The 10,945-nt window shown below is 39.2% G+C and overlaps 1 protein-coding gene, 2 long non-coding RNA genes and 2 other non-coding genes across 7 annotated transcripts; 2 read left to right on the plus strand and 3 right to left on the minus strand.

Annotated features, from left to right (window-relative positions):
* Positions 1–9: 9 nt before the first annotated feature.
* Positions 10–2,101, plus strand: LOC133170959 (uncharacterized). The gene is made up of 3 exons (XR_009718645.1): positions 10–147; positions 215–277; positions 1,806–2,101. It is a non-coding gene; the product is annotated as an uncharacterized LOC133170959 (long non-coding RNA).
* A 1,370-nt stretch (positions 2,102–3,471) lies between these two features.
* On the plus strand, positions 3,472–9,989 carry LOC133170952 (fas-binding factor 1 homolog). Of its 3 annotated transcripts, XM_061304191.1 has the most exons (29): positions 3,472–3,709; positions 3,792–3,822; positions 3,953–4,000; positions 4,080–4,125; positions 4,199–4,262; positions 4,365–4,497; positions 4,608–4,676; positions 4,946–5,095; positions 5,188–5,314; positions 5,395–5,522; positions 5,599–5,692; positions 5,762–6,190; positions 6,264–6,341; positions 6,406–6,485; positions 6,668–6,720; positions 6,781–6,828; positions 6,916–7,041; positions 7,111–7,211; positions 7,312–7,518; positions 7,709–7,816; positions 7,956–8,095; positions 8,171–8,289; positions 8,409–8,531; positions 8,608–8,784; positions 8,850–9,026; positions 9,117–9,254; positions 9,316–9,409; positions 9,495–9,607; positions 9,837–9,989. In XM_061304191.1, the coding sequence occupies exons 1-29, from the start codon at positions 3,689–3,691 to the stop codon at positions 9,909–9,911; spliced, it is 3,297 nt and encodes a 1,098-aa protein (XP_061160175.1). In that variant the 5' UTR covers positions 3,472–3,688; the 3' UTR covers positions 9,912–9,989. The 3 variants fall into 3 exon arrangements, with proteins under 3 accessions (XP_061160175.1, XP_061160172.1, XP_061160174.1); XM_061304188.1 differs by having other exon boundaries at positions 7,956–8,289; XM_061304190.1 differs by having other exon boundaries at positions 4,623–4,676; positions 7,956–8,289.
* On the minus strand, positions 9,719–10,914 carry LOC133170958 (uncharacterized). Its single transcript, XR_009718644.1, has 4 exons — positions 10,641–10,914; positions 10,444–10,496; positions 10,207–10,265; positions 9,719–10,040 (listed from the first exon to the last, which is right to left on the minus strand). It is a non-coding gene; the product is annotated as an uncharacterized LOC133170958 (long non-coding RNA).
* On the minus strand, positions 10,114–10,183 carry LOC133171041 (small nucleolar RNA R38). The gene has a single exon (XR_009718667.1). It is a non-coding gene; the product is annotated as a small nucleolar RNA R38 (small nucleolar RNA).
* On the minus strand, positions 10,336–10,405 carry LOC133171042 (small nucleolar RNA SNORD49). The gene has a single exon (XR_009718669.1). It is a non-coding gene; the product is annotated as a small nucleolar RNA SNORD49 (small nucleolar RNA).
* Positions 10,915–10,945: the final 31 nt, after the last annotated feature.

Raw genomic sequence — 10,945 nt, forward strand, 5'->3', positions numbered from 1 at the left:
GTTTGCCTTTTCGGTTTCAATGGGAGCGGAGGTCTCGCTGCTCTAAGCATCGGGAGATCCTTTGGAAAGGATCATGTGCACCACGATGGCCGTCCTTACTACCATCGGGCTCATCCTGCGGCATTTATTCTCCAGTAAAATCAACCCGTAAGTAGTCTGGTCATTTTCTTGAAGTTTGCAGAATGTGAATAAATATTCTTATGATCGTACGCAGGCAGATGGAGGAAGAGGTGCCAGATGTGAAGAGCAACCAAGTTTCAGAAAATCAGAAATGATGGTGAGTGTTACTAAAAAACTTGAGAATGGGTCAAATAAGAAGATCCTAGGATAATTTGTAGAAGGGGGGGGGGGTGTCAGAAGGGGCTCCAGACAAGGGTGGAAAGTGGAGCAGTGGAGCATGTTCCTGAGGCACAGATGCATAAAGATCGCAAAGATGCCTGTCCCACATTTTTCTGTTATGCACCGGCTGCAGCTCGACTTACACTAAATGATTCAGAGGCTGAACAACAATCTATCATCATCACTTTGGGAGCTTATAACAAGCTGTAGGGAATGTGATAAGCAATGTGATGAAGGTACGATTGCGCAAGGTTTTGATTTCGATCAAAATGGAGCAAGTTTTATGAAATCAAGTCATTTGGTGGAGCAACTAAGTGTCAAACACAAGGCCCGGGGGCCAGATTTGGCCCACCACATCATTCCATGTGGCCCGCAAAATCATGACTCAATGTTTTTGGTTAAAATGCCGAAACTCGAAATTGCCTTTCCTTTTAATAACAGTGAGGTATAGCGAAAAAAAAGTTACAATCCCAATTTCAAAATGCCGTATTGGCCCGAATATAAGACAAGTTTTTTTTTATTGAAGTTAAACTGAAAAAGGGGGGCGGGGGGGTCGTCTTACATTCGGGGTCTAGACAAAGGTTTTTTCCAAACTTGAAATGAGGGGGTCGTCTAATAATCAGGGTCGTCTTATATTCGGGCCAATACGGTAAATTAGAAAAATTTTGCGCTGTTACGATTTATTATGTGGCTAATTATGGTTGCAGTGTGGTGGACATCTGTCTCACGCCATAGTTATCCCATGAAAAACTAGCATGCCATCCATGAAAGAATTCAAAACATCAATCTGGGGTCAAATTCCATCCACCCGAATGACTTGTCTACACACAGTTGTTGTTTTTCAAAGAGTGGAACCACCCTGACCTTGACCCAACAACATCTGTGGGATCTACTTGGCATGTATCTACATTTGGCTGACCTGCGATAACTCATGAGTCTCGTGAGGAGGCTGTGTTTGGTTTTTGCTCATGTTACTGATCCTAAAACATATCTTGTTTCGTCCTTATTACTCAATATAAGTACTTACTCAATCACTTCATTACACACCACACAAGAGTCGATGAATTCCATTTCTTGATTAACTACTTTGTTGTTTTGGCAGTGTATTTGGGACTTTTATTTTTCTGCATGATGAAGGGTCACTTTGCTTGCAACATTCTTCAAATTGGCAGATAATATTTCGGAGCCCGGCCTTCCTGTTCTCCATGCTAATGAGTGGCTAATATCCAGTAGTGTTTTTTGGCACGGGTGACACAGGTGGATGCCCAGGGCGGCAATTTTTTTTTACGTAACGTGGGTGGGGGGCACAAAAATTTCAATAATTTGCGATTTGCTGGCAATCAATTCAAGGTATGCCCTAGCTCATGCCCAAAGACTGCTGGGATAGGCTCCAGCATGCCTTGTGTGAATAAGTGAAATAATTCCTTACATGTCTTCTCATTTTCTCCCATTACTGATTCGGACAGGTCTGCACATCGAAGCTCATGCCAAGTTTTCAACCTGGAGTGAAGAAACAACAAAGTCGGTCGGGGGGGTGGAAGGATTGAGCATTCTGGCCTGTCCTGCACATGCTCTCTATTCTGCGACGGGGAACTGAGGCAAAGGGAATTTGGGCTGAATTCCAGTTTCAAGATAACATTCTCGTGTTTTCATGCCAGTTTGAGCTGGTTAGATTTGCACTATGACCCTTTATTGTTGTTTGAGTTAGCTTTGCGTTAAAGAGTTTCCGGCAGAGACCCATCGGAAACTAGTAATGTGCCTCCTTGGGATAAATAAATAAATAAATAAATAAATAAATAAATAAATAAATAAATAAATAAATAAATAAATAAATAAATAAATAAATAAATAAATAAATAAATAAATAAATAAATAAATAAATAAATAAATAAATAAATAAATAAATAAATAAATAAATAAATAAATAAATTAATTGTGGTCTTTTTAACTAATTCCAAAGAATGTCTCTTATATGACCTGAAGTCTGAAATGGTCAAATTCTGTTTTCCTATTTTAATAATTATTTTCTTATTCTAAGATGACTGTCCCCTCTGCTTAAAAAAAAAAAAGCACACACATCTGTATACTGGTTTATAACATAATCTACTTGTTTGATGCTGAGTGAAAGGGAAAAAAAGTACAAACACAGGACAAGTGTCAGCAATAGTAAAGGAATGTACGTAGATTGTAAATCATCCTGTAACCTGCTGTGGTGAATTAAAATGTTAAGCCATGTTATCTCTAGGAGTCAATTAAAACCTCTGAAAATACTGCACTAAACATACTTTATACTTCAGTACAAAGGATGGGATTAGTTCTGTCCATTTTGGGCTATCAGGGAGCATTATGGAGAGGGCTTTGCATGTAGGCATCAGATGTGCCCCCAAAGTCCAAGGAATATGTAGTAAAACATTTTCATGATAAATCACACATTTATTCAGATGTTTTTAATTGCTGTAATGATATTTATTGCTGAACTGGAACTGAACTCACTTCTTGCATCACACCACACTGAAGCAATTTAAGATGTTTTGATGTAGTTGCATTTAACGTGGGTTACTTGCAGCATTCTGGAGTCATACTAAAAGTCCAGCTAGTTAGAAATTGGGCAAGTAGGCCAAGGTACACAAAAAGAAAAGACTTGCAAGATAATAAGCAACGCTCACACATTTCTCAAGTTATTTCTCGGTTATCATTTTGCTGATCAAGGTGCAACTTAAGGCACTGAATTAAATATAGACAAAATGTGAATTATTCTAATAGTTGAACTTTTTTTTCTAATTTATTTTGTAAATTCCGATGCCACCTGGTGGTGGAATTGTTGGAGTATTATGTGGCATTTACTCGGTTGCAATGACAAGCGCAGTAATGTCTGAAGTGGTTGGAAAGATTGAATGAAAATAAAAACACTAATTTTGCTAATACCATGCCATACAATGTGCACACAAATGTTCTATTCATGAGTTGTACACGTATGCAAAAAATAACTTTCAATATTTTTTGTTTAATCAAATGCATTATTATTTAATTATAAAATGATTTGAAAAAGAAAAAACATACATTGCTTTACTGCAAATTTACAGGAAACAAAAGCACAGGGCTCGCTGAAAACAACATTTCCCACAATGCAAATGGGCAGGTAAACAGGAAACGTTCCTCCTTCCTCGGTTTAAATGTTGGAGCTTGTGTGCCCAAGCTACTAATCCGCTAGAAGTGTGTGAACGTTTAAATTAACTATTCTATTGAAAATGGTGAAGCACGAGTCGTAACAGGAGTTTTTTTACATCACCATTGGAGACGAGATGCCTCATCAAATTGATGCTAAAGTAGCTAGCTAACTGCTACTGTAATGGTAAACAAACCAACAATGGTGAGTATCTTGATTGACTGCAGTCTTCGTGAGTTATTTAATTGAATCATTATTTTATTTTCGATCGGGATGCTATTTTCAGGCTACAAATCCAAAAGGGAAACCAACTAAAAGTAAGTTTTGTGTGTCATCGATACACGCTTACAATACTGTACAGTACTTAATGAACAGCTCGAAATGTAATACACAGATACATGTCAAAAAATAAATAATGAAAATGTCCATTTTCATGGCTCACCCAAGGCTCATTTGGTGATGGAGATATCCTCGAAAGCTCATTTGATGGTGGCAGTAAGTGATCGCTGTTCTGTGGAATAAATGAAACAATTATTATTAAATAATTTTATATTTAATAAAATGTACTCATCAGAACTCCCACCAAGAAGAAAGTCAGGACGTGGTGGATTACGAAATAGGTATTTTTGAGTAATTGCATTTAATAAATGAGAAAAAAATACTATATTTTATGTATGAATACTTTTTTCCCAGCACATCTGACATTGAAAACATCTTCAGTATTCTAGACGATGTAAATTTGGATGAAGACATTGAGGTTTGTTAAGGAGTGTTTTAATAATTATAAATTATGATAGAACGATCAAATACAAATTTTTTTAAATGTTTGTCTGTTGTTTTTAATTTTACTGTTGTACAGGGCCCAGAAATGAATGCTGCATCAAAGAAAACTTCTCATTCAACTTCTGCAGAAACAAAAAAACTATCTGATAATAAAAAGTCCTTGCCAGAACCAGATATACTAGCGAGTGATATGAAACCAAGGGAAGCAGGTAATATAGCAGTGACCTTATTATTATAAAACGCTTTACTCATTTAAAAAAATTGGTTTAGATGTTTTCCTGAGAGCAAAGTTAGTTTTTCTCTTCCCCACTTCACCTAGATGAAATTTCCACAGGAGGGACGAAGATAGATGCATCTTCAGCACGTAACAAGAAGTTCAGCTTCCTTGGTGAGTCTGCCATTTGTCATTTGAAACTTGAATGAAAAATGTATAAATAAAAATTTAAACCAAAATATACAGAAATAAAAGATGACCAAAAAAAATGTATAATACAAAATAAAAGCAAACAAATACAAAAACAGAAAAATAAACATGTAAATAAATAAAACCCAATTAATATTCAATGCAATTGAATATCGATTTATAGATTTAAAAAATAATAATAATTATATTTGTTTTTATTTTCACTTTTATTTCAATCAATTTCTTTTCTGCAGACCTCGATGACCAGGATGATATAGATGACCTGTTGGATAGTTTATCGCAAACCACAAAAAAGACGCCATCCAAATCCAATTCACTGCCAACCAAACCTGAAAAATCGACACCTCCACATTCTGCATCTCTCGGCCAAAAAAGAGAAACAAGTAAATCTTATTTCACGGGATGTTCTATTTTTCATGTTTTAATACAAACCTCACAGGCTAAATCCCTCTCATCTTTCATGTGTTTTAATAAGCCAGTGCAGCAAAGAAACTAAATGAACTCGTGTTTGATGACGAGAAAGATGATTTAATTGACGAACTTGGCCTGGATTATGAAATTCCCAAGAAAAAAGAAAATGTGCTTTTTACCAACAGGGAAAGGTAAGTCTGAGTCTTTATTTTTTTTCATCTTACGTATTTATGGCCTGAATCTTTTTACATATGTCATCTCACCACCGTAGTGACCAACCACAGAGAGCTCGCACCAGACTCGATGAGATTTTAGAGAACTGTAATTCTCAACGTCCAGAATGGCCACCACCAGGCGGGAAGAAGGACCAGTCTTCATCTCGGGAGAAAAACTACAAAGGTAATAGGTCACTGTAGTGTTTAAAAGTGCGTGTAGTGTTTAAAAATAATTTTGGAGCTTTATGTCTATTTCTCAGAGGTCCTTTTAGATGATGACCTCACATTTGGGTCATATCAGCCCACAGTGGGAGACAACGCTTCAGGGCCACAGTCCCGTCGGCAGTCTATCAGGTGCGTGATGAAACTGATTTGATATGTGAGAATTTGATGAATAGTTTTCTTATTTTGCTTAAAAAAAAGATTCCCCACGGAGGAGGTCAGTGCTTCTTCCCCGGAAAAAAAGCCCCCTATTCCCCCAACCTCCACTCGAGCCCGCAACCCAGCTGACTGGCTCTGTCTCAGTCCAAACGATGAAGACAATGTTAAAGAGAAGAAGACCTCCACAGAATCTCCAAAATCTCCTCCTTCTCCTTTATTGGAGAGAAAGCACTCACTGTCTGGAGAGCAGAATCCAAAAATAGAAGTGAATGCCTCAGTTTTGACTGACAGCAAAGCAGGAAAGCCCGAGGTGATCAAAAACCAGAAGAAAGTGGATGAAGATGATGACTGGTTAGTAGGAGCTCTGAGCAGGAAGAAGTCTTTCTCTGGATCAAACTTTGATGCCAAAATCTTAACTCAGGAGCAAAATTTAGGCCTTGGAGAAGAAGTGGATCTGGAGTCACTTGTTAGGTAATGGGAATAAGATTACGCAGTTTTGCAAAAGGTTATTTTTTAATATGGACTTTTTTCATCTGGTTTTCAGTAAGGAAGCCACCTCACAAGGTCGGAGAGGCAGAAATAACACCCCTGGGAAACAATTGTCATCCTCCATGGATCCTGGGTAGGTTTTGGCTGAAGAATTAAAAGAATAACATGACGTGGAATATATATTTTTTATATTGTAGAATTCCTGTCAACTCTTCACTTGGACAACCAAGCCTTGCTGCACAACATGCCCCTGAAAAAGAAGAGAAGACCAAGGAAGGTACCGTAGTCTTGTTTTTTTCTTACATGACGGCATTATTTGACCTGTACATTATATTTGTAAAAAAGAAATACAAATATAGTATTTTTTTGCAGATTTGATCACATTTAAATTTGCAGTTTTTAAGTGCTATTTCTCGTATTAGAGTCTATCATCATTCCCATGGATGCTTTTATTTTCAGTGCTCCCGCAGCCAGACCTTAAGACAAACTCATCAGCTGCTCTCCAGCAACAGGTATTTTTTTTAATCATCATTTCGATGTCGATTATTTTAATTCCTTGCCCTTTTGAGCAGGTGCCATTTTCCACCGACAGCCTGCAGCAACTCTTACTACAACAACAGGTGAGCCCAGTTTCCGGATTCATTTCAATTCTATTCACTTTGCAAATTTCATTTTGTCATCATCACATGATTACTTCTGGCTGAAAGATGATGCAGTCACAGTTATTGGGGCGTCGGGGTGTTTTGGATGCTGGGGCAGTGCAAAAAGTCGACGAGCACAAACATGGTGATGGAGAGGATTTACAAGCACGCATCATACAGCTGGAGGCACAGGTATTTGAACGCTATGGATGGAGAAGACTTGGTTACGGAAACTGAGACCTCCATCTGTTTTTTGTCCAGGCGAAGATGCTGCAACTGGAGCGAGACCACAGCCAGATGTTGCTAGAAAGTATCCAGCAGCGACATAAACAGGACATGGAACTCATGGAAAACGCACACAAGTATCGATTCCAAGATTACATTTGTACTCTGTTTGCCCTCCCCACCATGTGTTTTCAAAAATGCGAGTCATACTCGAACCATCTTATGCGCCGCTCGCAGGACTCGCGTCAAGCTTCTCGAGGAATCTGCAATTCAGAGGGAGATGCGGATGCGGAAGGAGAGCGAAGATCTCATCGAACGCATGGCTGCGCTAACACAAACGTCTGAGAAGGAGCGCTCAGAGCTGCAGGCTCACTACCAAAGAAAACTGGCCCAGTTCCAGCAAGACCAAGATCGTGACATAGAGAGACTCCGGGATTTGCAAAGGTCGACTTCTTGTGCTGATTTGCTGTAGATTTTTTTCTGGGTCTTTAAAAAGCAAAAAAAACAACCTAAAAATTAAATTGTTTATCTTACTTGATCTTGTTTGCTTCAATTAGTGAATAATAATAAAAGGTTTATTCGGCATTGTCGAAACACTTTTCACAGGTTCCCACCTACCTTTCTTTCTTTTCAGAAAATCCATCACGGAGATGAAGAAAGACCACGAAGACCATATTAACAGACTGAAAAGGCTGAAAGAAGAAGAGGTTGACGCAGTAACAAGTGCAACATCTGAGACCAGGTCTAGCATTTATTTAGCATGACTTTGTGCTTGTAGATTATTTCTCAACAAGTGCGTGAACATTAAAGAGTGTGTAAAGTACTCTGATTAGGTGGCCAGGATTTTAAGAATACTGTATGCTTTTTTTTTTTTTCCGCAGGTCTCTAACGCTCGTAATAGAGAAGATGGAACAGTTTTCTTTTCGGCTTGGAGATCTCTCCAGTTTGGTCGAGAGCAGACATGAACACACAACCCATGGTTTGGAGCAGGGGGCGCGGCACAGAGACGAGCAGCTCCGAAGTATGTGCCGCACACCCACACGGATCGACATTCACAAGTGGACAAGGTCGATTCATCCTCCAATGTTTCCCTCAGTCATGCAGGATCGTTTGGCTCAGCAAGAGAAAATAATGACGGAGGAAAAAGCTTACCTGAAGGAAATCATCTCGAGGATGGACACTCAGATTAATGAACAACAGAGACAAATTGAGAAGGTTACGACTTTCACGTTAAGAAGCATCGCTCGTGTTTTTTACCAAAACGAGTCAAACCCACGATAGAGCGACTTTGCTGTACTTCCGAAAATAATTTATTAATACCATGCATGTTTCAGGATCGCTGGAAGATGACAGGAGAGCAAGCCAAGGTAGAGTCCTCCCTGAAAAGCCTGGAAGAAGAACGACGTGCCCTGACCATGCAGATGACCATGGAGAGAGAAGAGCTGGAAAGAGCTAAGGTAAGGCTTAAATCAGGCTGTGTCACCACAAAAATGTTTTTCCCTTTATGACTCTTCTGTTGTCGTTACACTTTAGCATGCGTTATTGGAGGAGCAGAAGGCAGTGATGCAGCATTGCGCAGAGGAGAGAAGAAAGCTGGCAGCCGAGTGGAACGTCTTTCACGCTCAGGAAAAGCAGCGTCGAGAAAAGGCCGAACAGGACGTCAGCACTTTACTGGAGAGAAGAGAGGGCTCCATTATGAGTCTTGCGCAGGTGAGCTCAGCAAATCTGCTCGGTTACAAATCCCAAATACATAAAACTTTGTATTGTTGTAATAGGACCAAGCTGATTTGAAGCTTCGCGGCGGAGAGCTGAAACTAAAAGAGACGGCTGTGGCACAGGAGAGAGAGGTTTTGGAAAAACTGAAAGGAGAACTAGAGCAAGAAAAGGAGAGGATAAGCACCACGGCCCTTAGGCTCAAAATCCGAGCGCAGGAAGTTGATGCCTTCAGCAAGGTGAATCGACATTTGCTCAATTTGACTCTTGTGGCTAATATTTGTGAAGTCGTGAATCTGTTTTCCATAACTGTTACTGGACGTGTGCAGCTGGCAGCAGAAAAGTATGAAGAAGGAGAGCAAGCATTGCGGGAAGCCAAACGTGTGGAGTCTGAACACCAGGCAAGGCTGAGAACCATTCATTCCCAGATTGAGAGACTGAGGCAGCTCGAACAACGTGCTCTTCAGGTATTTCATATTTATCAAAGTATTATGGGCAGTCATAATATAACTGTTCTTTTAAATGTAGGAGCGAATAAGGATCAACCCTCAGGAAACAACGGAGAAGTCTAAATCAGACCCTCCGAGTGGCTCTTTGACACAAACCACTCCCACTCTACCAGGTCATTACTACCAGGAGATTAACCTATGTTTCACAAATTTTGAATAGATCAAAACACCAACCCTGATTTGTACAATTATTCATAGATCTGGGTTCTGCAATGCCGGAGTCAACGTTAACTACCAATCAGATTGTACCCAATTCTCAATCTGTGGCACTCCAGGCAAATTTGGCTATATGGAAGTACAATGCACGAAAGGTAAGCAGTAATTGTTGAATATAATTTGTGTATGTATAGATTGTGTGTATATAGGGACTATTGCCTATCATATATTCATACTGAAATCAATCAGCATCTTGGAGAGCATGACAAAGTGTTGTAACCTTTATTGAAACTCACAGTGAAGGATTAACATACACATGCAGGAGAGCACATTTTTTTCTTCAATCATTGAATGGATTTCTACTAAAGTAAATTATGCATACAGGAGCATGACTACCTCCAAGAGCAGCAAATCTTCCTTGAAAACTTGAAGAAAAAGTCAAACAGACTGAAGTCATAGTGGGCTACAGCATTATAATTCAGGATTGCTTTACATTTGTATTTTTATAGATTTACAAATAAATCAAATAGAAATGTTTTCCCTGGACTAATTTTCTTCAGCTCATTCACTCCAATGCAGAAATGTCACCTAGAAAGATACAAAATAAGACAATCATACACTGGAAGCAACTTATCATGAACAAGTGAAATTGTGATTTTGATTAAGCCTCAGGTTACCATGACTCAACATTTAAGTTCAGACAGGGATAACTTGTTTCATCACAGGCTTTAATCTGCAAAACTCCAATACATACCGTTCAAATTCTTTTCCCACAGAGAACTCATGTTCCTGATGGCTGCTAACTTACTGCACCTAATAAGTAAAATGTTATGGTCAATATTTTGTGATCATCATCCATGCAAAGAATAAATCTGAGTGAATTTCTCAGATAATAGCGATCGTCAGTTATCGCATCAGACGGCACTTCCTATGCAGCAGTTATCATCACTGAAACCGTATTACAATAGAAGTTTAATGGCGTAATACAAACCTTTGCAAGGTCCTCTTGTTTCAGCATTTGAAACCAAGCGGCGCACAATAGACCTGAAACAAGAACAAGATCATCAGCAACGTGTTTCTACAGGCCACTAACTACCATTGATCTCCACACGGCATTTACAGACAGGGATAATCAAACTTCAAAATGACATTTTAAAAGTGTGCATTGAAGCGATTATGACAACTTACCCACGATTATTCACTTCTACGAGCATTGCTCTGGACCACGTGCTGGTTGCATGGAAGCTAACGAGCTAGCCTAGCATCATTGTATTGTCGCTAGATTCTCCATCTAAGTGCTCTTAAAAACAACCTCTGAGTTCAAGGAGGAACGTCTGCATTTACTAACTTAATATTTGAGCAGGGATGCATTAAAAAATTTTGCACGTTAGCCTGGTGGGGAGCGTCCATCTTGCACGGGTACACCGACAAGCTAAAAGAGACAGGAAGTCTTGCGAAATCCGCTTTTATTTGTTGTTGACGTCACAACCAAC

Source organism: Syngnathus typhle, linkage group LG17 (genome assembly GCF_033458585.1).
Source record: "Syngnathus typhle isolate RoL2023-S1 ecotype Sweden linkage group LG17, RoL_Styp_1.0, whole genome shotgun sequence".
In the NCBI taxonomy this organism is placed as follows: Eukaryota; Metazoa; Chordata; class Actinopteri; order Syngnathiformes; family Syngnathidae; genus Syngnathus; species Syngnathus typhle.

What these genes read in the sequence shown, in the direction of transcription:
- LOC133170952 (XM_061304188.1), top strand. Translation starts at nt 3,689, where the DNA reads ATGGTAAACAAACCAACAATG. An exon ending in CTCATGGAAAACGCACACAA is followed by an intron (nt 7,212 to 7,311) that starts GTATCGATTCCA and finishes CGCCGCTCGCAG; the next exon opens with GACTCGCGTCAAGCTTCTCG. An exon ending in AACAGAGACAAATTGAGAAG is followed by an intron (nt 8,290 to 8,408) that starts GTTACGACTTTC and finishes TGCATGTTTCAG; the next exon opens with GATCGCTGGAAGATGACAGG.